Genomic DNA, 27452 nt, shown 5'->3' with positions numbered 1-27452 from the left:
TGTCGAAAGACTAAGACTAAGTCTAAAATAGGTGCCAAAATTAACACAGAAAAATTATGAATCAGAACTCGTAAAGCTTATATTACTTTTTTTCAGCCTGTGCTGGTGAAGTACAACTTGCAATCTCTTTGTCATCACTCTACTAATGGCAGATATCCTCTGCTCAGTAAATGCCATTGTAATTTTTGAGACTTTTGGGAGAAAATAATGTGACTAGTTTGTGAAGATTTCTTTGTAACTGCAATTTAGTGACTGTAAATCCAATATCCCTCCCCTATGAATCACAATAGGCAGGTACACATGAGTCATACATTGAATACAAACTGGGAGTATGTGTGCATCAGCTATAACAGAGATCTATCAATCATTATTTCATAAAGTTTCTGTGGCAGCACAAAGCAAGTTTCTGGAAGAAACAGGAAACATTGTTGCTGCCAGGGTGGCTGATGCAGCAGTAATGGGCTTGTTAAAGTATGTGATGTGGCGAAGGAAAATCACAACAATGTGTCAAACACAGAAATAAATGCAGCTGCAAAGATTACCAGTGATAAAATAACTTCACAACTGAGATTGAAGGACACTTAGCAAAACATGAAAGGTGTGGAGAGCCATTGTACCTGACTGCATTATATCATAAGCTGTTTCCGTTACTCTGTTTACCTCCTGCATAAAAATAAGTGCACGGCCAAAATATGAACTCCACTATGTAACACATTTGTTATGCCTGAAGCACTGCTGAGTGCACTGAGTGAATGCTTGTCAGCTTTCATGAGGCATTTATATGACACTTACATCATTTCTGACAAGGCGGTGGGACACTGTCAGTTTATTGAGAAACATCTTAAATATAAAACAGCTCTCGGGTAGTGCCTTCTTCCCTCACGCCATCCAACACCATAGCCATAACACTGTGTTAGGAAGGTATTGTCAGAAACTGAATCCTTTATATTTGCCGACAACAGTTGTAGACACGTAAAATCTGAATTTACTATTTTTTTCTGCAACTCTTGCTGAGTCCTTAAAAGTCTTAAACTAGAGACTGTGGCATGATGGAAAAGTGTTCATGGAAAGCAACATACAAAGAGCATGAAAAAAAGGTGGTTTGACAAAATAATTTAAAGAGGACCTATTATTCTTTATCATATTTTGTCATATATAGTGTTACAATGAAGGATGTTCATTTTAAACAAGTTTTAAATATTGCGGCAAACGCATGTAGAAGTAAACTCTGTGTTTTTTTCTACTCTGGCTAAAGTTTGACGTCAAATTATGCAGGATTTCTTTCTATAATCATCTGCTCCAGGCAAGCCACTGCAAGTGTTGAAGCATGAAGCTACATGTTGACGTCAGGGAAATGTGTTAACTTGGTTGCCGATGTTTGTTTCTTCCCAGTTTTGGATCACATCCCTGCTGGAACATGTCTGGTTGTCTTTTTTACGTTTTGATTGATGATTTTACACTGTAAAAAGTGCCACCAACTTCACTGCAGTCATGCCATGGCGGCAATGATACCAAGGTGTGAGAAACCCAAAAACGCTGGCCAATCAGAGCGGACTGGGCATTTTCTAGACAGGAGGCTTAAAGAGACAGGCACTATAACGGAGCATTTCAGAGAGAGTGGATACAGGTGTTATAGTATGCGAATTAGCGTCCCTGAGGATACCAAAGGCATAACCTGCTCTACTCTGCCATACTCTGCCTCTGAATGGCTTACCCTAACATTCCTACCCTAACCCCAACCAATCTCACAACTCTTGCCTAAACCTAACCAACCCAACCAATGAAGGCAACAAGTACAAGCCAATGAGAGCGAGAGCATGCCGTGTCATGCTTTCACAATCCTGGAAAAAGCAAAATAGCTTCCAGCACAGATGGTATAAGGAATATAAATGTTTTTTACCACTAAAGCATGTAAACATGTTCTAGTAGAAACCCTAAGTTACGTGAATCTAAAAACAAACATAAAATGATTGCTGGTAAGTGTTTTCTCCAGCATCTCACAGGCTTCCTCAGTGAACAATTACCTTAGCTGCCACTGTGCTTGTTTGCTGTTGGTCACGTGACAACATCTGAGCTATCTTAAATCAGCAAACTCCATCCGCTTGAGATGTGGTTAAAAGCTCCGGGAAAAGGAAAAAAAAAAAAAGCTATTAAGGCACCCTCGAGTGAAGCATCTTTTGTCAAGCAATTTTCATTGTTTTATTTTTATGTTTACCACTATCAACGGAATAAAAAAAATCTGTAGCTTCAACACATGGGAGATTTCACATATTGTTGTACATTCAATGGATCGATTGAATTAATTGCTTGCTGTTATAATAATAATAGTATAATGGACGTTGAGGGAAAACAAACATAAAAAAGGACGTGGGTGGCTGTTTAAAATGTTCACCTTCAAATGCAATATTAAGCCGTGAGGGAAATGTGCTTCAGTTCTGCATTATCAGTCACCTCAGCCTAACCTTTATGAAGTTTTTGATGAATATTGTGTACTTCATGTTGTTTGCTGTATAATACATTTAGAGAGCTGAGGAGAAACTGAATGTCCTGTTTTTATTCAGACTGAAGAGATAACAGCTAGAAGAGGAGAGCGAGGGTAGATATAATAAATAATGGAGAAATAATTACAATGTTTAATACTTGCACTACCGCTCTGGATAAATTCACAAGAGGTTTAGGTTTTTGAATACAAACAAACAAATTGCTGTTAAACTTAATTAACTTCAAATCACAAAGGTTTCAGTTTCTAATTGTAAGTGCTGTGGTATTTATTTCTCTTTAAATATAGACGGTAAGCTCTAAGGACACTTTTCACACAGAAGCTAATGGAACAGAGGTAGGTCCAGATTTGACGTCTCTACACATATAAGCTGGATTGTCACATCTTTACCCTTTTCTGTGGACCTCCACATTATATTTTTCAAGCCCCCTCTAGCATCAGTTCACTTCTAGCATTGGTTGGGAACAGAGTGAAAACTGCACCACTGTGCCCCAGAGTACACTGTGTGCTTCTGTGGCTCCCCGCTGGATGCTTTGAAATGATATCTCAATTCATGATATTACTCTTCAATAAAAGCCCACGGCTGCTGCAGCAAAGGCCCAACAAAATTCACGAGAGGAGAAGTGCTGCTGCGTCGGCCTCTGTTCAGGCCCCTGTGCGCTGTGGGCCCAGGGGCGATGTAGGGATAAAAAGGTTTGAGCTGTGCACAAAGAAGGGGGACGGAGGGGAGAACAGGGGCTCAGGGACGTGACAGCAGAAGTTCCATTTAGATTAGACGGTTTTAATATCCTCTGAAAGTTCCAATAAACGGTGGTTGGAACTGCTGCCGCTCCGTCGTCATTTGATTGTCCATCACCTCAGACGTAACCTCGGATGATGTGGTTTTGAATTGCTGTCCTGACTGGCCTTGTATCTACGCTGTTATATCAACAACAAGCGATAAACCCATCTTGCAATCTGCTGCTTTCCACGTGGTAAAGCAATTCAGAGGCAGTTACACAGGTGCCTGGAACGAGCTTCGCCAGCAGGCTGCCTGAATGAAGCATCTCCAGGAAATATGCTGAAATATAATTATTAATTCTACACTCTTTACTGTAGTGCTCTCTACCGCACTCCAAACACGAACAAAAAGGTTATTACTTATGCAGGCAGAGCAGGGGAGGATATCCTCTCCATTACAGCTGCCTGCTCTTTATAAAAGTCCTGCATGTTCTACAACTTAAATGCCAGCACTGAGAAATAGTAAGAGAAATATTATTTTTCATCTTCTGTCAAAATGGAATGGTTCTTTACAGAGCTTTTTTCTCTATCCAACTAGTCAATCAAACACTTGAGTCTATGATTGCTCTGCATAATTTCAAACATTTAGAAACTGAGACTGTAAAACTATGCTAAACAAAGTGAGGTCAATCTCAGAAGATAATGAGGCATCCAGATGGACGGATACACATCTTTGGCCTTCTGGAATCTCTTTATATATAGCAAGCCAAGATTTTTCTTCTTCTTCTTCTTCTCTTTGTCTTTCTTTCTCTGTGTTAATGGCAGCTCAAACATTGCTGCCATGTGCTGCACTGGTAATGAAGAGAACAGCGAGATGGCTTCTGATGCCACCGACTAATGAATCCCGACAGTGGTGGTACAGCCCACCCACTGCCCGCCCCCCTCTCCCACACACACACACACACACACACACACACACACACACACTTCCCAGTTGAAAAAATGATTTTGCTAATGTTCTACCTATTCTCCCTTCACATTCATTATTGAGTTGAGTTGGCGAGCTGAGGAGTGTGAGCTGCCTGTGAGTCTTACTGAGAGAAACAGCAGACAACTTGGAGTATCATTCTTTACAATGGTGATGCTCGCAGGTAATTCATTTTCATTGTCAAGACAAAGTCATAAACTAATTATATACACACACACACACATATATACATAATATATATATATATATATGTACATATATATATATACATACATACATATATATATATATATATATATATATATACACATATATATATATATATATATATTAGGGCATTAACGACTTTGATTTTTTTCAGGTCGACTTATCTGTCAATAAAGTCGAAGTCGAGTCGACAAGTCATTTGATGACGTCATCACATTGACACGGCGGAGGAAAGTGAAGTATCTCCACACGTGATGTGTGTCTGTCAAGGCCCGAACATCCTGGCCGGAACGTACACGGAACGGACTCTGCGGAGGTCCTCGCGGACTCAAAGCGGACGTCCACAAGCCCTGTGCGCACAAAGCTCAGATTTTACGACCGCGCACCAATGACTGCTCGGCATGTATTTTTCACATCACAGGGATTTTTAACGGACGTTTTTACAGGAAACTACAACGCGGAGGTGCGCTCGACTATGAAAGCCCAAATGACTGCGGACATTCCTCGCGGAGTCCGCTCGAGTATGTTCACTTAGTCAAGGATAAAGTATCAGCGTAAGCACAGAGAGAGAGAGAGAGGGAAAAAACACATGACTTGTCGACTCCTCCCGCGGGGTGTCGACTTGTGCCACTAACGTCGACAAATCGACTTTTCCGTTAATGCCCTAATATATATATATATATATATATATATATATATATATATACAGTACAGGCCAAAAGTTTGGACACACCTTCTCATTCAATGCGTTTTCTTTATTTTCATGACTATTTACATTGTAGATTCTCACTTAACAGTTGTCCAATAGGGCTGTCGGCTGTGTATTAACCTGACTTCTGCACAACACAACTGATGGTCCCAACCCCATTGAGAAAGCAAGAAATTCCACTAATTAACCCTGATAAGGCACACCTGTGAAGTGGAAACCATTTCAGGTGACTACCTCTTGAAGCTCATGGAGAGAATGCCAAGAGTGTGCAAAGCAGTAATCAGAGCAAAGGGTGGCTATTTTGAAGAAACTAGAATATAAAACATGTTTTCAGTTATTTCACCTTTTTTTGTTAAGTACATAACTCCACATGTGTTCATTCATAGTTTTGATGCCTTCAGTGAGAATCTACAATGTAAGTAGTCATGAAAATAAAGAAAACGCATTGAATGAGAAGGTGTGTCCAAACTTTTGGCCTGTACTGTATATATATATATATATATATATATATATATATATATATATACATATACATACATACATATATATGTATATGTATATGTAGATATATATAGATATAGATACATATGTACAGTACCAGTCAAAAGTTTGGACACGCTTTCCCATTTACTTGAATGGAAAAGTGTGTCCAAAATTTTGACTGGTACTGTACATATAGTAAAACAGTATATGGACATGATGGGGGGACATGGGGGATTTCATTTGTTAATTCAAAAGTGCTAAAACTCAAATTTGTATTTTCAAGTACAAAGTCTGGAGCTGCTCCATAGACAATAAATTGGGAAAGTTGCTCTAGTTGACACTGAAAGCATGCAGGGGAATGTTCTGGGTATATGGACACAATTTCTGTTTCAGAACTGAAAACACTACAGTAGAAGAGTTTATTTGGGTATAGATGAGAAAACAAGCAATCTCCGGTCCACAAATTCAGTCTCCTATTCATTGTCCATGGAGCAGCTCTAGACCGAGACATTTATACCTTTTTTCACATCAAAATTAGCACGTGTATGCTAATCCGCGAAAAACAGGAGATAGACCCTTTTCCCACTGCCAGTAGACCAGAGCTGTGTAGTGGCCTCTGCAGCAGACGAATATGCCTTTCTGTTTGTTACTGGTGAGACACGTTTGAAGTCACAGAAGGGCTAGTAAACAGTAGAAAGCAGCATGGAGGCCAGTGAAAATGTTACAGTGGTTACTTCTTTATTATATCTCTTATCTTCAGTCTCTCTTTCAAACTCTGTGGCAATTACAATTTGAATGATGTCCGAGCGCTGCTTGGATTGCATCCTACGGGGAGTTGTATTTCAATCACTGATGATCGAAGTTGATCGAAGCTGGAGCAGACAGATATCCATGACTACTGCTGAGTCATTTGTCCCAGGAGTGAATGCTAATTGTAACATTTCCCATTAAATACAAGCTGGATGTTGGCAGGTGTCAGTATTCGTTTTTTTGTGCCGTGGGAAAGAGGCTTTATTTCTCTGGTTTCTAGCTTTCACAGAGAACAGCTCATATTTACAAACACTGATTGAACTTTCCTAGACCATCCATATAACGTATGGGAATCCTTAATGTAGGTTGTGTTCCCCTTTAAATGCCAACGGTCAGCTTGATCTCTGAGAATATGATTTTGGATATCTGACAACACTGAACTATGTTGGCACAGTACAATAAAGCACAAGTCTGCAATGTGGGTCAATAGTTCGAGGCTGCGAGTGAAAGCTCTGAATGCAGTCCAAAATCATTAGCATGAAGTTTCTGCTCTCCTGTGTTTTATTGTTCTTTACTTCTGACTCACCTGACAGGACAAGCAACCAAACTTCAGTGTCAGAAAAGAACAAAACTAATCAATATAAGCCAAATTTTAAAATAATATTTCGAAGAAACACAGCAACCTGACTTGTAACCTAACTTGATAGTACAAAATGTCAAATAACCCAACCCAAACCCTTAATAGATGTAATGTGCAAAAATACATTTTCAAAATAAGAAAGAGAGGAAGATAAACATTATTTAACCAAGTCTATATTTAAGTATACTTAGACTACGGGCCTTAACCAATTGCTGTGTCAAAATCATAAATAAGTTTAATTATCCCTTAGCTGCTATAACCAAATAATGTATTACAAGAGTGGATACTGTAGGAAAACAAGACATATGTTATCAGTGTGTATCAGTGGACAATTCCCAAATACATTTATTAACAGTATTTCCTATTTTGGGTGATAAAAAAATATCTGGGCAGCGTTATTTCTTTTCAAACATATCTGCTGTTGCAAATTGGTCATAAATAAAGCTAATTTCTAGGAGACAGGTTTGCAAATCATGTGAGAACTCCAACACTGGCAGCAGCAGGGTGCTCCACCAATGATCAAGGAACCTTACCTCAAAACACACATTCTGGTATGATTAACATGAAACACATGATCACAGCCTCTAGTGACTCTACTTGTATCAACAAACATTAACACACAGAGGTAAGACCCGCTGAAACAAAACCCTGCCAGGACCCAGCCAGAATCAGGTCCTGGGTTTCATTGGACCCATTAGGGGTCTACACTATCCACACTGGGCCCTATATGAATGAAGTTTGTAGCACCGGATAACTCTCCACTTTCACCCTAACCATGGCGCACCGCCCAGACGTGATAAATGACGACTAAAATGTCAGATGTATCAGCAAACACCTTGGGCTACTCAAACAGCATTCCACATTGGTTTTCAAGCCCTGAGAAGTTGACTTTTTTTTTTTTTTTTTTTTTTGAGTAATGAGGATTTCCGACAGGCCGGTGATGAAGTGGTATCGCACAGCTGCAAGCTAGCAGAGTGAACTATGAAATATGGTCTCATACCTGTGAGGTATTCTGGGTCGGGAACAGGGTCCGACAGCTCCTCGTGGCACTGGACCTCTGTTGGCACCGATGCAACCACCATGCCATCTGGGAGCTGCTGCTCAATGCCTCGGGCAAAGTTCTTCTGCCTGGTGTCAAGAGAGAGGAGAAGATGGGAGGTCCCATTTAGAGGCAGAAGCACTCAGTCATCCAATATAGAGAGAGGAGAGAAACAAGACGCAAAGAGGCAAACAAGATGGATGCAAAGAAACAAAGAGTTCGTAACAAATGTACGAAAACCATGCATGCACCATATCAACAAATGTGCAGTAAGAATGTCTGTGCCTCAAGTCTACTTTGAAGAGACAAAATATGATTAACAAAATATTATTTAAGTTGTCAGCCCATTTCTATGACTGTGTACAGTGTGGTCCATAATGTTTTACAGTCCATACAGTTAAGCCAGAGATGGTTTACATGACGAATTAACAACACTATGGATTCTATAAATAGCCACAGCCTTGCATGATGATCATGTGTCACCAATGTGGCATGGGTAGATCAATGAAATGATACATCTTTTTTGCTGTTCCTTTCATTGTTAGGTTTAAAGAGTGCTGGAGAAGGCAGCAGAAGAAGTGCAGTTACATCCATGGCAACTGTGGGAGTGGAAATCAGGCTTGCACGTGTGCTCCCAGTTGTCACAATGATTGATTTGATGAAAAACTGAATCACGTTTTCCCGCAAAGTGTCTAAACCCATTTTCCTTTCTCCTTGCATGCACAATGATTTAGTCACAAGCCTTCAAAGCGGTTCGTGTATCTGACCTCTGTTTCCCAGACCACCAAAACCAAAAGAATGTGTGCAGTGGATTGCAAAATGTTATAAATTGTACAGTAGCACATTCCTGCTATAAGACTCACTTGGAAAACCTTGTAAGAACATGTAACATCAACTGAATTCATCCAAGTCTGGATTTCAACTCTAAAAATCCCATGACAGACTAGAAATCCCATGAATAGTAGGGGGTTTGCTCCTACTGATATTCTTTAAACCTCATACAAAATATTGTATCACTTTTTTTTAATATTTGTAGATGCAGATGGCATTGCATTTTTGTATTTATGTACTTGCTGGCAGCATTTTTTTTGTATTATTATTATAATTATACAGGACAGTGTTTTCCTCTAAAATATGAATTCTTTTGAACAACCTATATGAAAGATAAAAGGTGAGGGAGTCAGATGAGAATTACTGTCATGAACGAATGACGGCTGGAAGGACAGACTAGATCAAAGATGAATAAATAAGTGTGCCTCTCATCAGTGGGAGATTGTAAAGCAACACTTTCTGGCACATCATTAAGGAAAAATCAATACACAGTAATAATTATGCAGGAACACTTATTGAAGAGACAAAGTCTGACATTATGCATGACATTTTTCATTATGTTGCTTGTTCTGCTGCAACGTGACTCATCCTCTGTCTGAAAGCTGATGTCCTCATTTGTCTGTTGCTGTGAGTGACTCTTGGTTGAACTCACTCATTTCGTCCACTCCATCATTCTTTGTCTCAATGCCAGTTAGGTTCACAACAAGGTTACATAACTGAATGGCTTCAATAAATCAGAAACTTAAGTAATTCAGGTGTCTCGGGACTAGAGCTGATGAGAATATATCTTTATTTTACTATTGTAGGGATCAATAGTCCTCTGATTATTTTGACTGCAGACTATTCATTTTAAAATGTACAGTACTAAGCAACCTTGTACATTAGTGACTGCATTAGGCAGCCAGAACTTTTTTTATTTATTTTTTCTTTTTATTAAATACTGTCACTTAAAGCTGCTGCCTCCAAAAATCAAATACATTTGACGTATGATAGTCCTATAGAACTGATGACCAGCAACATATCAGCTGTAAATTGCCTCATTTTGTTCTGGTCTCTGTTTTGGTCTTCACCTACCCCAGAGGGGGGAAAAAATGTAGCTCTTTCAATGCAAGATGCTTCATTATGTTCACCAGCTAGTGGCAAAATTTGTCAGTCTGCCCTTTGGTGGCAAGACTGCGGCAAATGGTGTGCTTATTGGAGATTTTTCATTAAAACAGCTGCTTTCTATAACCGGAAACAGCACTGATGAAAGTGGTTTAAAAAAGTTCCGGGTGGCCAGCTGGAGATGCCCCTCTTGAGGGTTGCGAGGGGGCTGGAGTCTATCCCAGCCAACTTAGGGTGAGAGGCAGGGTACACCCTGGACAGGTCGCCAGACTATCGCAGGGCTGACACATATAGACAGACAACCATTCGCACTCACATTCACACCTACGGCCAATTTAGAGTCACCAATTAACCTATCCCCAACCTGCATGTCTTTGGACTGTGGGAGGTTGTCTGTCCATCTCATTCTTGAGACATGATATCTAATAAAACAACTAGAGGGAATTTCTTTAATTCCCTCTAGTTGTCGACCTTTGACCACCTAAATCTAATCAGTTTACCCTTGAGGCTAAACTGATTAGATTTAGGTGGTCAAAGATCAAGTTCACTGTGACCTTGCATCTGTGTCATTCTGGTGAACTTGGTATCTCAATAACACAGTGAGGGAATGTCTTTAAATTTGGCACACATGTTCATTTGGACTCAACAATAAAATTATTCTATTTTGGTGGTCAATGGTCAAGGTTGCTATGACCTTGGGTCCATCTCATTTTCCCAAACACACTATCTCAAGAAGGCCTTGAGGGAATTCCTCAAATATGGCACAAATGTAGGGAAATAATGAGCTCAAGAAGAATTTGGTGGTCAAAAGTAAGTTTTATTGTGAAGGCACAAAATATGTTTTCGGACATAACTGAAAAATTCATGTGTAATATTTATGACAAAATTTCACACACACAGCTATAATGATGATGTGATGATATTCTATTACCAAAAGGTCAAAGGTCAACTCTGTGACATCACGATGTACCCTCATATCTGAGGAACAGAAAGCAACACATTTGGTCAGATAGTGGACTGGTAACACTAATCTTAAACGCGCTTTATGTAAGAATGTGGCCAAAATGGTTACTGCACTCAAATTCAAAATACTGCCGCGAGTCGTGTCCGCCCCCCCTCCCCTACAGATTTGAGGTTGCTGGACAGCGGCACGCTGGAGACTGATTTGTTTGCCCACGGGCGGCTGCCGTGGCAGGGCCAGCTGCTAATGCTATGTACCAGGACACTGCCAACGCTGCTGCCGGGATACAGCTGAGGAGGAGCCGGCTGCTAATGCTATGTACTGGGACACTGCTAATGCTGCTTGCCGTGCTGCTGTAGCTCAGTCGTAACTGTAACTGATGCTGAGACTCTACTGACTGTGACTGGTAGACGGCGGTGGGTGGCGCAACAGGCCAAAACACAAATTCAAAACATAAACATGATTTGCGGACTGTAAAAATGTTTTTTAAATGCGAATATTCTGGCTGTACTATTGTCGGTGAGATCAGTATGTTATATGAACATTATTCCTTAGTCTCTGTGACATATTAGGATGATTTTATGACGATTTGCTTTAGATTTCTTACATATAGCTCCTTTAAAACTGTGCTTACTGTATAGATCTTTTGTGCTGCCGAGGAGAAAGATGTGTTTGAAGCATCCATGTTTTCACAGACATGGATGTAAACTGTAAGTGCAACTTGAGTGTAGGGTTGGGTCGGTATGAGAAAAAAAAAAAAACAGTCCAGTTTTTGTAAAAAAAAAAAAAAAAAAAAAAAAAATTAAAAAAAAAAAAAAAAGACGCATCAAGTCGGTAATACCAGATTTTCGCCACTTGGGGGCGAAAATGACTCATTTAAAATAAAAAACGACCTCAGGACAGCAGAGTGACAGTAACAAGTTGTTTATTTTATTCCTTACAAATAAATTTTGCAGCTTACTCAATCAGTGCAAACAAGGGTTGCCTCCTTCGTCCGGCTCAAAGCCAAAGTGTTGCCATAGTGGCGCATTCTTTGATTTCTTTGAGACTAAATTGTCTGCCATTATCGACTCCCCGTCACTATTAAACAAACTCCAGGCTACAGTAGAGGCCTCGGCGCATGCGCACTCGCACCCCCTAGCTCAGTCCCCGCCCCACCCCCCTCTCTCTCCTGCTCGCTGTGCGCTTAGCAAAGAGGCAGACACAGGTCCCCACAGACTCGGGCGTAGTATAAGCGGTGCGGACTCTGTGTAAAAATGTCAGTGAAAAATCCCCGCAATGTGAAAAATACATGCCGAACAGTCTTTTGTGTGACACTTGTGACCCAACCCTACTTGAGTGGTTTGCAGAGGCATACTACCACAATGCAGTAGTTCTAGTTTTATGATAATGTGGGCCCTGTTTGCACAGATTTTGTTATCATTTCAACCAGTTGAGGCAATGCTCACCAAAACAGTCACTGCTATCTGTAAATAATATTGCCAACATTTAAAGGGTAAAACCAAAAGTGAGTGCACATAACATGTCACTAATTATCCCTCATTGATCTCTGAGTCGGTCTGTAAACTGTGATGGATGTTTACAGGGATGGTTTGGGTATTAAAATTCCATGTCAGCTTAGCTAACCTGTCTTTATTCTGAACACCTGTCTGATTGTCTCCCCACAATCTCACCACATTTCCACATCTCAGCAACTAGCTCTGTTATTGTCATTGATAGGCATGCAGGAGAAAACTATGAATCTAGCTGGTGATAATGTAGAGTTGTCCTTTAATATACCATCAGTACACTACATCCAGCATGCTCAGTTTACCAACATGACTGGTCTGTGAGTTTCTGAACCAACTGTATACCCATGGGACAAGAGAAGATAAAACGAGTGAGTGGAAACATCTTTGGATGAATGATTCGTTTCCAGCAGTTTATTTTACTCTCAAATTTCAAACGACCACTTCCTGTATGCTGAGAAGATTTCTTTCCAGTAACCATATCTGACACCAGCTATTAAATTAAGCAAATAAGATCTCAAGCATTGCAGTTAGCCTAAATGGATGTTCTTCTCAGTTGCTGTCCATTTCCAGACAAGTGTATTTCTATTAAAATCTGCGATAAAAGCCTTGGGCCTTTAAAACATACATAGCAGCAGCCATTAAACAAGCATGAAAAGTCCTCATAGTTCACACTGGTGACAGTTTTCCAGTTAATATACACCATGCATAATATAGTATTTGATTCATGTAGTGTGTTCTGGGCCTGAGCTGTGAAAATTAAAAGGCATACACAACCATTTACAAAACACACACTGCTGCTTTGGGGAAAGTTACAGCTTGAGAGCAACAGCAGCCATTGGCAGGAGTAGAAACAGTATCTGAACAGTAAAGTCAAATACCATCATTCTGTTGACATTGTATTTGCATGGTCATGGCGTGGCCAGGGGTGTGAGGGTAATTAGAAGAAAACCAGGCTCATAAAAACAATGCAAGCTTAGCTGCTTCCCAAACACATGCATTTTTGCAAAAAATGTCCAATATAAAACACTTCTGCATACAAGTAGCACAACCTGAGCATGCCTGAGCACGCTGAATGAGTTGTGTGAGATTTTGTAAATTTATGTTTTGATGTAGTTTTGCTAGTCCCCTTTGACTTCAATTAATGAAGAATGTCCGCCTTCTTTTTGGATTCTCCTTTCACCACTGAGGCATGCGAGAAAAAACAAATTCAAGGTAAAATTGTCAGGAAGTTCTGTACAAATGTTTATTTTGTGGGTGAAGTATCTCTTTAAACATCTGTTTGCAAATCAGTGCTTGTCCTGCTCCACCACTGATCAGACCTGTCAATGAGTCGAACAGCAAAGAACCGTTTTCACAGACTGTGCTGCATCTGGTTCTCTAACAGCAGAGCAGCTGTAACTGTGCAGGGCTGTGGATATTTATGGCAGCCATACCGTTAATTCATCACACATACCTTTTACCATTGCCACTGTAAAATGTCAATCATCATCATTTAAAATCAGAAGTATAATCAATGGTTTATCTGCAGCACTCATTTGAAACAGCCCTCAAATAATGGATACATTTGTTACATTTCTGTTTTACGTGTATCATATGAACGTTTACAAAGTTATGAAGTATATGAGCTGTCTTCGCCATCAGGAGTTGAAGGGGATGGTGGATGGGCTGAAACCTAGGTGAGGCACCTGCCAAGCTGGAGACCACTGTTTGAGACAAACAAACCATAAAACTGATTGTTTCTTACTGAGATATTGCTGCAATTCCTGCCAGGATAGTGACAAGGAAAGTGGTTCTTTTGTATGGAGACACTGCTGCTTTTCCAACTGGGGTTGTGTCCCCACAAGAGGTTATTTTAAGCCAAAACATGATCTTTTCCCAAACATAACAAGTGATTTTTGCATCTAAATCTTACCTTATGTTAACCACAGTTTTGTTGAAACGTAAATTTACAGTGTCTGTTACATAATACAGCTCATTCTCATTCCCAACCCATCAAAAACCACCGCACTGTCAGTGATCTCAGCATCAGATGCTGACACACATGGGCACCTTTTTCAGTGGTATGATACGCACCGGGCAGCAGTTGTTGAAGCAGCATGTGACAACCGAACTTGTCAAACACCAGTGCTCTGTCAGTGGATGTCCATGTGAGATAATGAAGTACAAAGGCATCTTTCGTGGGGTTATAAAACTCATCGGCCAGGGGCAGTTTGAAATGCTAGTGGGAAGTACATAGTGTAAAATGCAAGTCCCTATCGGGTGGGAGTGAGGGGTAGAGGATGGGACAAATTAACTCCAGACATAACAAAGTGTGCTAGTATGTGTACCATGCTACGGTAGTGATGTATGTCACATGCTGTATGTTACATGACATAACATTACGTCAGTAGCACCGTACTTATTTTAAGCCAAGCCATGACGTTGCGCTTTTGTTGCGTGAACATAAGAAAATAAATGTAAAAACGAGGCGTTTTACGTACATAATACGTTCATTTAAAAAAGACTGTTTGCAACAAGCAGAAGCTGTACATTTCTATTGAAAACAAGAGTGTATTTCGAAAACACGTAATGCATGTGACAGGCATAAATCAACGCGCCTTCCCAGAACGTGGTTTGTACCATCCACCTGGCTTCTGGAGGGGAATACTGTACTTATCCAAAAATGGAGGAATATTCAGTGTTACTGCTCTTTGTTACACATTGTATATGTATTATCAACTTGCAATGAAACAGTTTATTTACCTATTGCCAAAATTACTTTGTAGAGCCATGAAAAACAAGGTTAGCTGAGACTTAATTGACACTGAAGTCAATTACTACAGAAAGCAATTATGCATGTTTTCAGCTTTCAGTTTTCAAAAGCACACAAATTAAGAACGTTAGAGTGAATCTTTGTTGTTTTGCTCAAATTTTTTGTTTCTCTCTCAGATGCACGCCATGTGGAAAAAGGGGTTGATTGAGTTCCTGTCGCTGTATTCTTGTCTGACAATTTTCATAGTTAATTTTGTTGGAAGATGACATGTAACATTTAACAGCCATCTGGCACTGTAAGGATGTAATAATTCATTTTCTTAGAGGGAAATCTCTCTTACAGTTCAAAGAACTTTTGTTAAACTGCCAAAACTTGCCAAAAAAAAGACACAGTCTCTTCTAGAGAGAGCTGAGGTGAAGTTTCTCTTCTGCTCACAATGATCCCCTTGACTATGTGACTGGATAAATTCACAGCTTTCAATAAGAACCAATCACGGCCCTCAACAACCAGTTCCCACCCCACCCTCTCAGACACATTTCATATTTTAATTAACTGAGTCAATGAAGGTATTTCTCCTGAGGGGAGTGGTACAGTAAACTGAGGTGAGCCAAAAAAAGAAGAGGGAGAAAAAAAAAAAAAAAAAAGAGATACCCGTGCAAAGTAGTTTAGGTGTGTGTGTGTGTGTGTGTGTGTGTGGGGGGGGGGGGGGGGAGCCTGGTCTTAATCATTGATCCTGAGCAGCCACCAGAATGAGAACAAAGGGTGCTAAAATATTCATTAAAAGCTGCTCCGAGCTTGTCGTGTGAGAGAGGAATAGAGAGGAGGAGAAGGGGGGGACAGTGTTAGGAGTAATGAGAGGAGGTTAGCTTTTAACATCTCATTACTGGTGTCCACTGGCTCCCGCTGAGACAGGAAGATAGAGACCCTGCCACTGAGCTCTGTAATATGAATACAGATCGTATCGTGCCCAGAGCTCCCGAGATGTCACAGTGATAGGACCTCCTTCCCGGGCACAGGCGCTCGTATCTCATGTTGCTTTGTAACCAGAATCATCTCATGCCCCCACCAGTCTGCTGCCAATGACAATGACAATGACACGACTGGATTTTACCTGGTAGGAAATCAAATAAATAAGCCTTGAAATGACAATAACAAGTCTGCCTGTGAACAGGAGGGGGAGCTTCCTGCACGGGGAGGGCCGGGTGTGCTTCCGAAAAACATGAGAGGCATTTCAGGGCTGCTGAGCTTGAAAGATGAACCATGAGGAAGCCATGCTGGGAGGAGAGAATTAAACCAGCTCTATGTGTGTGTGTAATGACACTCTCATGAGATGTAGCTGACAGGGCTTGGCTGTCCAGCAGACAAGGGGTCCGCACGACGACTGCAGCCATGTGTGTATAAGAGTGTTAGCATGCAGCTGGGTGCACACCTGAGTGCCCTGGCTATTTTTCCATGCGCATGTGGATTTTGCCGCTGGGCACCTGCTTATACCACTTGCTGCTTCCCTTTTATTCTCCCTCTTTCTGTTGTTGCTCCAGAAGGACTAAATAGTAAAACCTTGCAGGGGCCACAGAGAAGATCCATTTTTCCCCCCATGCAGGCATTTTTTCCCAAATAAATAAAACATTAGAGTCAATCATACGTTTGGAGGGACTGTTTACAATTGTCAATTTCCCATGGACAAGGAGGGGATTTTGTTTGAGGTAGGGGATAAGGAGAACAACAAAAGATGTAAAAGTGTGTTTTACAGATCTTCAAAAAGTAAAAATCATGGCATTGGTTTGAAGGGGGGAAAAAACTCCACTGATGATTACACAATATTCAAATTTGACTTTTAATCATCACAGAATGATGGAGACAGATGCTTTGTGCCACTCCAGAGCAGCGGGGTAGGGACTTTTGTCAAAGTGCCAGTGAACATCACATGGAGGTTTCCTTACTACTCCCCCCTCTGTCTCCATTTCTCTCGCTTGCTTTCACTCAAGGGCAAACAGTACATATAAAAAGGATATGGGAGGACACAGGCCACAGTGCCATTTCACTTGCATATTATAGTTATCAGTGACTAAGTCAATGACTGTTGAAGGCTGTACATTGTAACTCTGCACTTTTGCCTCAAGAGGCTCTAAGAAATAACAGAATTTTACAAAGTTTGAAAGCTTTTCTGACTAGAGGTCATTTAACACAGCGTCAGTTAACCGTACACTCCCTGGTCCTCAGTGTTACTGTCTAACAGAAGGTGGAAGGAGTGGGAGTGATTAAGATATCCAGCCATTGAGTCCAGTGTTTAAGACAGTCTTTTCAAAGCCTCAGAGATTTCTCAACAGAAGAATTACATTTAAGCCAATAAAACTACTGTACAGCATTTAAAAGGGAAAGAACACTTTTCCCTTGTGCTCTTTTTTATATTTGAAATGTGCTCCAGCAATTTAGTTGACGGCTCTTGCAAGAAACAGATTCTTAAAAGAAAAAAAAAAAAAAAAAAAAAGAGAAAAGAATAAAAGGTTGAAGTCGATGTAGCAGAAGCCCCCATGTCCTGCCTTTGTCCCTACCATGGGTTAAGCTTCAAAAACACTGGATCCTACAGTTCCTATAATTAGGGCTGAGGTCTGATAGCTGGTGACAATTTGAATCAAATCCTCAATTTCTCTGTAAGTAACAAATCTCTTCTCAAACTCTTTTCCATTGGCATAGAGCAGCATACCAAACATTTAGGTAAAGTTAGCACTGATAGTCACTTCTACGGCTCAAAATGACAAACATGACTGGCATCACATAATAAGCTCTGGCTAATCAACATTCATTCTGTGAGGAACTTAGCTGTTGCCTCAGGCCTGCACTACTAAGCAGGATTTGGAGTGAGCGTGGCAACTTTAGGGTTAACCCTAAGTTTTCAGTACTACAAAGCTGGTTCATTTTTTCCCAGGATAAATTACCATGGTAACTTATGCTGAACAGCTAACCTGCTCAGGAGTAGGTTAGTTTGAGGATTGTATCACAACCTGTCAACATCCCGACCTCTGACCAATCACATCAATGAAAAAAAAATTCCAGACATGCCAGACATGGACAAGAGTCCAGAGTGACAGGTAAAAAAAAAAGTACTTGATATTTTTTTCAATCACACAGTAGAATCATCTTATTGTTCCAGGGTTACTTATTCCACTCTGGTTTTAAAACAGAGGTTCTAACAAATGGAGAGATCATTTACGACACTCAACACATGATGATGATTTTAGCTGCATTTTAATTGTGCAAAGTTTATTTTCTCCCTGCAGTGATAGCTGATAGTGTGGCTCTCTCACCGCAGCTCAGACTTACATGAAACACCTGTGTGATGAGAACTGAAAAAGATTGTCTTTTATGAGAAAAATAATCCATGCACTATTAACTGGCTCCCGTTATTAGAAATACAATATTTCAGTCAGAAAGATCTCATTAGTCATTAACTATGTTTCCATTCTTTACTTTGGTAGCAGAATAAGCCTAGCATTACTTTTAGCTGTTTTTAAATGACATAATCAGAGTAGTTTTTTCATCATCCAACTAAACAGCAAAAAGTAATCATGCTGTACCATTGGCATACATATATTAATACCTACACATATTTTAAGGCTTGATCTATTTTCCATATTAGGAAATTATTTCCAGTGTTTGTACAGCTGCTTATTTTGTTATAAGATTATAGAATATCATTTACATTTCACTCCGATTAATGATTTTTAACTGTCCCTTAAAAGTACTGAAAAGTTGACTGATGTAGTCGATAACCAGCTTCGTGAAACCGGTTACCCAGTAGGCCAAAGTTAGAGTTAGTTTGTACTTGCACAAATTGTAAGGGAAAGGACAAATCGCTCTGCAACACCACTAAAGGACCATGACTGCAGTCCAACAAGATCAACAGCATAATGAGTCTCCCCAACTAAAATGATCTCGCTGATCGCATTGCATCAGTCACAGAAGTCTGAATTTTAAAGTCAAAGTTATATTCTTATATGAATAACTTAAAGCCACAGTGTGTAGGAATTTCTCCCATCTAACGTTTAAATCATGTATTGCATTCAAACGGACAGCACACTCTTGCGCCACACTGCTTTACACGCGTATTGCAACAACAGTAGCCGCTGTGTACCAAAAAGCTATGATAACATTGATGAAACCATGTCATCTGATACTTCATGGAGTATTAATTCAGGCTCCTACAAAGACACACGCGACACGAGTTGACAAACCCCCTCCTCACCATGCTGGCTGTGTTTACAATGTAGGACTGTTGGGGTGGGTGTAAATCGAAACAAACCAATCATGTCTTGTCTTTTGACGACTGACAAGTGGCTCAACCTCACACACCTCATCCCCCTCCTCGCATCACTGATGCATCAGGGTAGCCTTTCCCAGGTTGAGAGAGCTGCCGAAGGAGAAAGATAATGCAATCACGGCTAACAGCTTAAAGCAGCGCTAACACCTAACAGCGGTGCTGGCCGCTAACAGGTGTTAGCGTCGTTTATCTTTCTCCTTCAGCAGCTCTCTCCACCTGGGAAAGGCTACCCCGATGTTGACCCTCGTTTTTTTGAATTTGCTGGTCACGTTGCCTTTTTGATTCTCTTTTGCGCTTTCTTGGTGACGAGGATTCCGTCTCCCGTGATGCTGCATATGCATGATACTGCATTACGCTCAAAGAGTGGGACTTTGTTATGCTGCAGTAGTGCCAGGGTAGTAGCGAAGCGCCTCCTGCTCCTCTCTTTAGGCTTCTCAGTCACGCAGCGCTGGCCTGGCTCTCAACAAAAATGCCGAAGGCCAGACTGTATGTTCCTTGCTGGTGGGTGTATTCTCAAGATGGCGAAACGTTATGGAACCCCCCAAACGACTTACCCGCACAATGTACAAACAAATCCGAAATTCTTTTTTTTACGAGAATAAGTCAGATTATTGGTGGAGGTAATAGCACACCAATGACGACATATTTATGAATGCAGACATCGATTTTTGCCAATAAACAACTGAAAATGTTGCACAATTTCCCTTTAACTTAACAGGACAAAATTAGGCCTTCCAACAATTGGGAGAGGTGCTGGGTTTGTTGCTACCATTTGTGGACTGCTGTCATGAAAAAATAGTATTTCCTTCTCCCAGTTCTGTGCTTAATGTCTTCGTGGCTAATATGTATGCCTTCACGCAATGCTGCTTTTTCTTATACCTTTTTTCTGCTTGTTTATGTGTGGGTTTTTTTCCATCCCTTAGGTCTGTGATTTGACTGCATCTCTCTGATGTCAGGTGTTTATTTTTTCTGTATTATGTTCTGTTATTGAAGTTGAAAATTAAATAAAATATTGTGGGGGAAAAAATTCCACCTTCTGAGCCAACAAAAGCTCAATATGAAACTTAAAGAATCATTACGTTTTGATAACTGATACAATAAGTTATTTCTAAATACCAAAAAAGGATCTGATAAAGAACTTGGATCAAACTGTTGGATTTGATACATAATTCAGATTTGATGAAATGTCAAAAACTCAACCTGTACTAATACCCATAATGCAACCCCATTTTCTTAGATCCTCTGTGCCTGGTTAATGCTCATATCTGTCAAGCTGGTCATGCAGGCTTTCTGTTTAAAGTTTCAAGAGATATATCTTGAATCATTTTCTGTGACTTTGAAAAACTCAGCCACACAAGTCATTAAACTAGTTTCACAGGTTGAGTAATACCCCTCATGACTAGAAAATTGACATGTTCAGTCAGCGGAGTGCCCATTTAACAGTTACTCCTTTTAACATGTAATATTTTCAATGTTATTGCAGCATGCTGGAGAGCCTAATCTGATACATCTTTAAAATACAGCATTCATCCATTCGCTACAGACCAGCAGCGCAGTTGCTGTGCGGCATTAAATTTGACATTTAGTTTCCTTGGGGACAGATTTACCACTGCATACCACACAAGTAGTGCCAGAGGCTGCCTTCCACATGTCACATATGGTTTCTGCTGTTTCATTTGTGTTCTTAGTTTTGAAAAAGCTCCTAGATTGAGTTCAACACTGACGTCAAACCCCTGACGGATCTTTGGTGTTCATTTGGAATGCTCTCTTCCCGTAACTTTTGTTCATTTTACATTCAAACGATCATCTGGTCCAATTAGATTCAATTTCAGCACACTGACTCCTGGTCAGCTTTAATTCATTTGCTGCCATCTCTTATAATTAGGCCTTGCATTAACCATGCCTCCCAAAAGAGTCTCCCTTCCTCTCCCACCACCTCATCTGCACAGGAAGCATTTGGTGCTCTTCAAAGTCTGCCTGAGACCCCGCTCTCCATTCACAAGCACTTTCAAATGAGATCAGAGCATTTGAGACTTAGATTCTTGATGATATTAACTTTCCAGCCTCACCCATCCCTCCCTCTCTACGACTCCAGCGGTGGATCCCTAAGTGGGTGAGTTGCCTCCGGGCGGCGGAATCCGTGCACGGCCCAAATTAAATTCCTGGACTGCAGATGACTTTGCTGACCTTCTGGCTTCCTGAGTTCAGTGGAAATGATTGCAGCATGCCGACAGTGATAATTAACCACCTTCAAAGTACTCTACCATTTACATCAAACCCTGTGCAAATCATGAAAGGAATACGGCATATGTCTTTGGACCCGTGTGGCTGAATATCCATAAGCCTCTCCAAAGAGGTCTTGTGGGGTTTTTTTTTGTATTTCTCCTCAGTGCATTTGCCTGAGATTAGGGGAAATGTCTCTTGTTTTATAGAGGACAACCCCTGACAGAAGCAGGCTTTACTATCACTATCTATTTTTTTATTGGAAAGGAACTGACACAAAATCTATCTGAAACTCCTTTCCTCATAATGAAATAACCTTTAAATACACTGGTTCAGTCTGATATGCCTTTTCATCCTGCATTACATATGAACTACAACTGTTTCTATTTTACCATTGTGTGATTTAAACTATATCAGCCTGAGAGGGTCTAAAAGGTTGTGATGCATAGTGCTCAGTAGGGTTGGGTCGGTTCTCGGTAATACCAATTAGGTTCGGTACTCCGTCTTGGACAGGGTTTTTTTTTTTTTTTTTGAGACCAACCGGACTGCATACTCGGGTGGAATGTACGCAGAGTGGACTACGCAGAGGTCCGCCCAGTAAAAGTGGACATCCGCAAGCCCTGTACGTGTAAAGCACAACCACGCGGACTCCGCTCCGCGCACCAGTGTCACACAAAAGACTGTTCGGCATGTATTTTTCACATTGCGGGGATTTTTCACGGACATTTTTACACGGAGTCCGCTCCGCTTATAGTACGCCCGAGTCTGTGGGGACCTGTGTCTGCCTCTTTGCTAAGCGCACAGCGAGCAGGAGAGAGAGGGGGGTGGGGGTTGGGCGGGGACTGAGCTAGGGGGTGCGAGTGCGCATGCGCCGAGGCCTCTACTGTAGCCTGGAGTTTGTTTAACAGTGACGGGGAGTCGATAATGGCAGACAATTTAGTCTCAAAGAAATCAAAGAATGTGCCACTATGGCAACACTTTGGCTTTGAGCCAGACGAAGGAGGCAACCCTTGTTTGCACTGATTGAGTAAGCTGCAAAATTTATTTGTAAGGAATAAAATAAACAACTTGTTACTATCGCTCTGCTGTCCTATGGTCGTTTTTTATTTTAAATGAGTCAATTGCGCCCCCAAATGGCGAAAATCCGGTATTATCGACTTGATGCGTCTTTTTTTTTTTTTTTTTACAAAAACCAGACCGTTTTTTTTTTTTCCCCTCATACTGACCCAACCCTAGTGCTCAGGAAAATAACACCACCATCAACAGTAGTGTGTTGGGTAGAATTCAATGCGCCGTAACTGTCTGAACAGGAGTGAAGCTGAATGAGACAGCAGTACTATATTCAATAAATATAGTATACATATAATTTCAAGTTGGCATAATGTGATGCTTGGGTAGAGGGTGTAGCCTTTTGTGCTGTATTTTGATGCACTGGGTAGGCAGTTAGGTTTAGGCAACAAAACTTGGTTAGGGTTAGGAAAAGATCATGGTTGATGTTGGTCACGTTAGTCAACTAAATAAACAAAATAACTCCACACTGTCTTTAAGTTTCACACAGGACAAGAACACTGGTCTCCAGGATCAAAGTCCTGTGCTTGTTGGACACATCTACCTCCTCTTCTACCCATCCTAAGTGGGCTTCTTTGCTTCTTATGCTACATCTGTTGCTCCAATCGTGTAATAATGATTCGCCCATATCACTACCAAAGTGGTGTTTTTTTTTGTTTTTTTTTGATGCCCTGTGAGTGAAACTAGACTGCTAGAAAGTAAGTATGTAATTGTTTTGCAGCTGTCATTCCTAAAAGTAACCTGTATGTACAGTATGTACACAGAATAATCATTTATCCTAACAAAGTGCATTAATGGTATTTGCATGTTCTGTATATGAAGTAGGGTTAAATGTTTTCCCATCATTTCAAAATGTTTGCTTCCTAGGAACGTATCACTTGTTTGACAAGAAAAGCCACAGAAGCCAACACCAATTTCAAACACAGCTGCAGATCACTAATCATAACAGAGTTATTCTTTTTGATTAATCTTTCAGATTTGACAGAGTATGTGATAATAATTGCCCTTAAAAGTGAGAAAAAAGGATTGATTTTATGAACTCAATGCTCCACCTCTTGAATGCACCACTGCACTGTGATTCAGTGATGGATGTCTACATGTCTGATGAAGCCACTTAGTTTTCACTGACATATTTTGAACTCTTATTCCCTGGAAGAAGGATTCAATTTTGGAGAACATTTCTGGCATTTATTAGAATTCCTGTGTGTTTAAACTGGTCCTTCATACCGGACAACTGTCATTTTACTGTTTACACCTTGAATTAAAATGCAGTCTTCATTTTGATAACGACATCTGATCACAGGATTTAAACCTTGTCAGAATTTCTCGAGGGTTCACCAGTGAAGACCTTTTCAAACCACACAATGCAATTTAATACTTCTACTGAAAGTATGATGAAAGATATGGCCAAGAATTATTTGTTATTATATCACATCTGCTGCACTTCCCAGCAGCACTGTATATAACAATTCCTACTGATACACTTACTTCAATTAAAACAACATTGATCAGTAGAAGTGGCAGAAAATGGATGAATGGATCAACTAATTCAGTAAATACTGTATTAGACATTTGCCCATGATGACACCATGAGCCTCCTACCCGCTGTACCTGGCAGTGGTGACAGTAATTGCTATAGGTTTGATGGTGCTACCTGAATCTCCACAATAAAAAGGATTGAACTGCCTCCTATGCACACAATCCACTGTCACAACAACCCCAGCGTTCAGTTTAAAGTTTCATAACATCTTCTATGATATTAACTTTGTAACCAGCATTACTGCAGGAAGGCATGAAAACTTTGAAGACTTTCAATACCTTAAATACTTTCTAAAGCCTTTTTTACAGTGAATGCAATTAAATGCTTAAAGCCCTTTCAAGACCTGTACATATCCTGATTTAATCAGCATTCTTGTTATTGTGTATCAGCCTGCAATAAAATCTAAATGTGCAAATGTAGTAGATAGGGTTGGTTGAATGGTGAACAACCATGCCACTCCCAGGTCAAGGCAACCAGTGCTGCAGTACAGATTTACATTTACATGTGTTTCTCCTCCACATCAGAGATCCACACACAGATACGAGGTGTAAATGAGGCTCATATCTGTACTCATGACTCCATATCCAACTTTAACTGTTGACACATGTAATATATATGAGGCATCTGCCACTTCAGACTCTTTCACCCAAAGCACTTTAAAGAATGATGACTGAAACAGTTCTATCATGTATATCACCACTGTGTGAGCCAGAAGCCCAAACCCTGCCAAACTGTTTCCCTGCTGAGATACAAATGGCAGAACTATGTCCCACATGCTCCACTTCACAAACAGCTTGTGTGTTTACCTGAACGTGGCCTTGAGGATCTGTCCGGAGGCGCTCTCTTTGGTGTGGTTGTTGTATCCGTAGAAAAGGTCTCCAAACACAGTCTGGTTAGCAGGGATGTCCGCTGCCTCCCCACAGTCTATTCCCTCGGTGCAGGCCTCGGACAGCGGCAGGCATGACCTCCCATCTGGGCCGCGCTTGTAGTCCTCGATGCACCTAAAGTGACATGAGTTATTAGAGTGATTCATATATTCCCATCTTTTTATCCTTCTTGTGAACTGTGATATAACTTCAAATAAATCTGTTGTGCATTTGTTGTCTATTACTTTGCTTGTTTCTCTGTATTTCCTGAATTCTTTTATCATAGTTCTTTAAGGGAACACTTCACCCCCCAAATAATTGTATGTCAGTTACATACCCCACGCTGTCTTGAATTCATCAAGAAAACTTTGTTTTTTTTCGCACATCTCCACGGTGAACGAAGAATCCAAAAAGGAACATTTTTGCTGAAACACCTCTGCAACTTTACTCATCTGTGCGTGAGACTGTTAATGTGATGTGTTTTAATATGACAGTTTCAGTGAAATTACGTGTGTTTGGGAAGTACTGAGCATACGTCTGGATAAATAAGACTTAGATTGTACTGCTGGAGTTGTGTGAGAGTTTGTAAATGGATGTTTTGATATAGTGTTGCTGTTGTTGAAAGTGAACCCCTATTACTTCAATTCATCAATACAGTTTGCCTTTTTTTTGGATTCTCCATTCACCATGGTGACGAGACCTTCTTCAGACATTCAGGTGGAGTAAATGACATACAAATGAGAATTCTGGGGTTGAAGTATTCCTTTAAAGGGAAATAATCAGTATGCAGTGAGTAAAATAAGAACATTTTCAGGTTAAAGTTAAGCGTATAATTAAAAACAAAATTGGTGGCCAATTGTGAAATCATTTACAACAGATAGGAGACCCTGAGAATGAGAGCCAAACCATTTCCATTCAAAAATAAGATTTCTCATGAAAATAAATGCCAGTTGGTGTATCAGATACATGCCAAATTAAACATAGGTTTTTGTGAATTTCACAACTCCACCAGTTTTTCCATTTTCCACAGTCTAAGAGAATATGACTTGTTCACATTCTTGACCCTGCCTGGTGTCCCCTTTATGTTTACCTGGCTACCTGGTTAACTGCTTCCTGTTTGGACATCAATGTGGACATCTTTGAACTTCAGCATTTGCATGAGCGCAGACTAAAAACTCAATTAAATGACTGATTTTGTCAAAACATCAACATAAGAAAAAGACTGATTTAAAATAGCTTGGACTGAGTTTTATACCAAAAAAAGAGATCACAGGAGTGCCACAACTGTGGTGAAACTATAGGGACAGCTGTCGCCAGCAAATTAATTTAATTGTAGTTGATTAAGATTTATTCTGTTAGAACTCTTTGCTCTTGTTTGACCAGTATGCCTACCTTCTCCAGCCGGCATCTGCATTATAAAACACTGAATAAAAATGTTATCTTCAAAAAAGTAACAAACTTTTTTTTTTATGTTTGAGAATAATGGGAGTGTCTTTTTGTTGGAGTGGCTAGTCTTTTTTTTATGTAAAAAGATCCAGGTTGACCACATCATGTCAGTGTCTGCCAGTTTGGCAATGTGTAGCTCGGCAGTTGCAGTGACAGTGGAACAGATTTCTGAATTTTTGTCACACTTTTAGCACAATATATCTTAGCTGGTTGTATATCATATGCATATGATAAAAAGGTTCTCAATGTGAACCTGTGAGCCAGTTTGGCCTGTCGGCGTGTGACTTAAATGGCGTGTCAACACAGGTTTTTCAGTCATCCTTCTATGGTGTGTATGACGGAAAACACACTCTATTTTAACCAGAATAGCTGTAAACAGAGGCCCTATAACAACTTGCATTTCAATCACACTACAACACATGTAAACGTGAACTGAAGCATATTTTTAACACATCAGGTCTTTTTTTCTGTTTTACATGTGCACCTACATTGGGTTGGGCTCTGTGCGTTGCCATAATGGCAGTGACTTGTATTCAATACTGGTGCCTGAACACATCCTGTGTAGACAAACTGTAATGTTATGTTAGCTCATGTGGCAACAGTGTAGAGCAGAGAACAGGATCATTAAGGGTCATCAGTCTGATATCAAAACACCATCAAACGTGACTTGACAGTGTTTTGGACAATTATGCAGCTGTGCCCATTAAATATAACTAGGCATGTTCGTGTAGAAGTAAAAGAAAAACCTCAACAAGCATTTAAATCAAAATCTCAAGACTGGTAAGGAGACCTGAAA

At 40.4% G+C, this 27452-nt stretch overlaps 1 protein-coding gene across 5 annotated transcripts in view; it reads right to left on the bottom strand.

Moving 5' to 3' along the window:
* The window catches only part of astn1 (astrotactin 1), a 591813-nt gene that overhangs the window by 294519 nt on the left and 269842 nt on the right, over positions 1 to 27452 (bottom strand). For all 5 annotated transcript variants that reach the window (XM_033650224.2, XM_033650225.2, XM_033650227.2 and 2 more), the window contains 2 exons: positions 25151 to 25345; positions 7998 to 8125 (listed from right to left, as the gene is read on the bottom strand). In XM_033650224.2, coding sequence (XP_033506115.2) covers positions 7998 to 8125; positions 25151 to 25345 — 323 coding nt within the window. The remainder of the gene's footprint in view (positions 1 to 7997; positions 8126 to 25150; positions 25346 to 27452) is intronic.

The sequence above is a fragment of the Epinephelus lanceolatus genome, chromosome 12, assembly GCF_041903045.1.
Source record: "Epinephelus lanceolatus isolate andai-2023 chromosome 12, ASM4190304v1, whole genome shotgun sequence".
In the NCBI taxonomy this organism is placed as follows: domain Eukaryota; kingdom Metazoa; phylum Chordata; class Actinopteri; order Perciformes; family Serranidae; genus Epinephelus; species Epinephelus lanceolatus.
The sequence above is the reverse complement of the archived record's forward strand: the minus strand, read 5'-3'. Positions and strand labels throughout refer to the sequence as shown.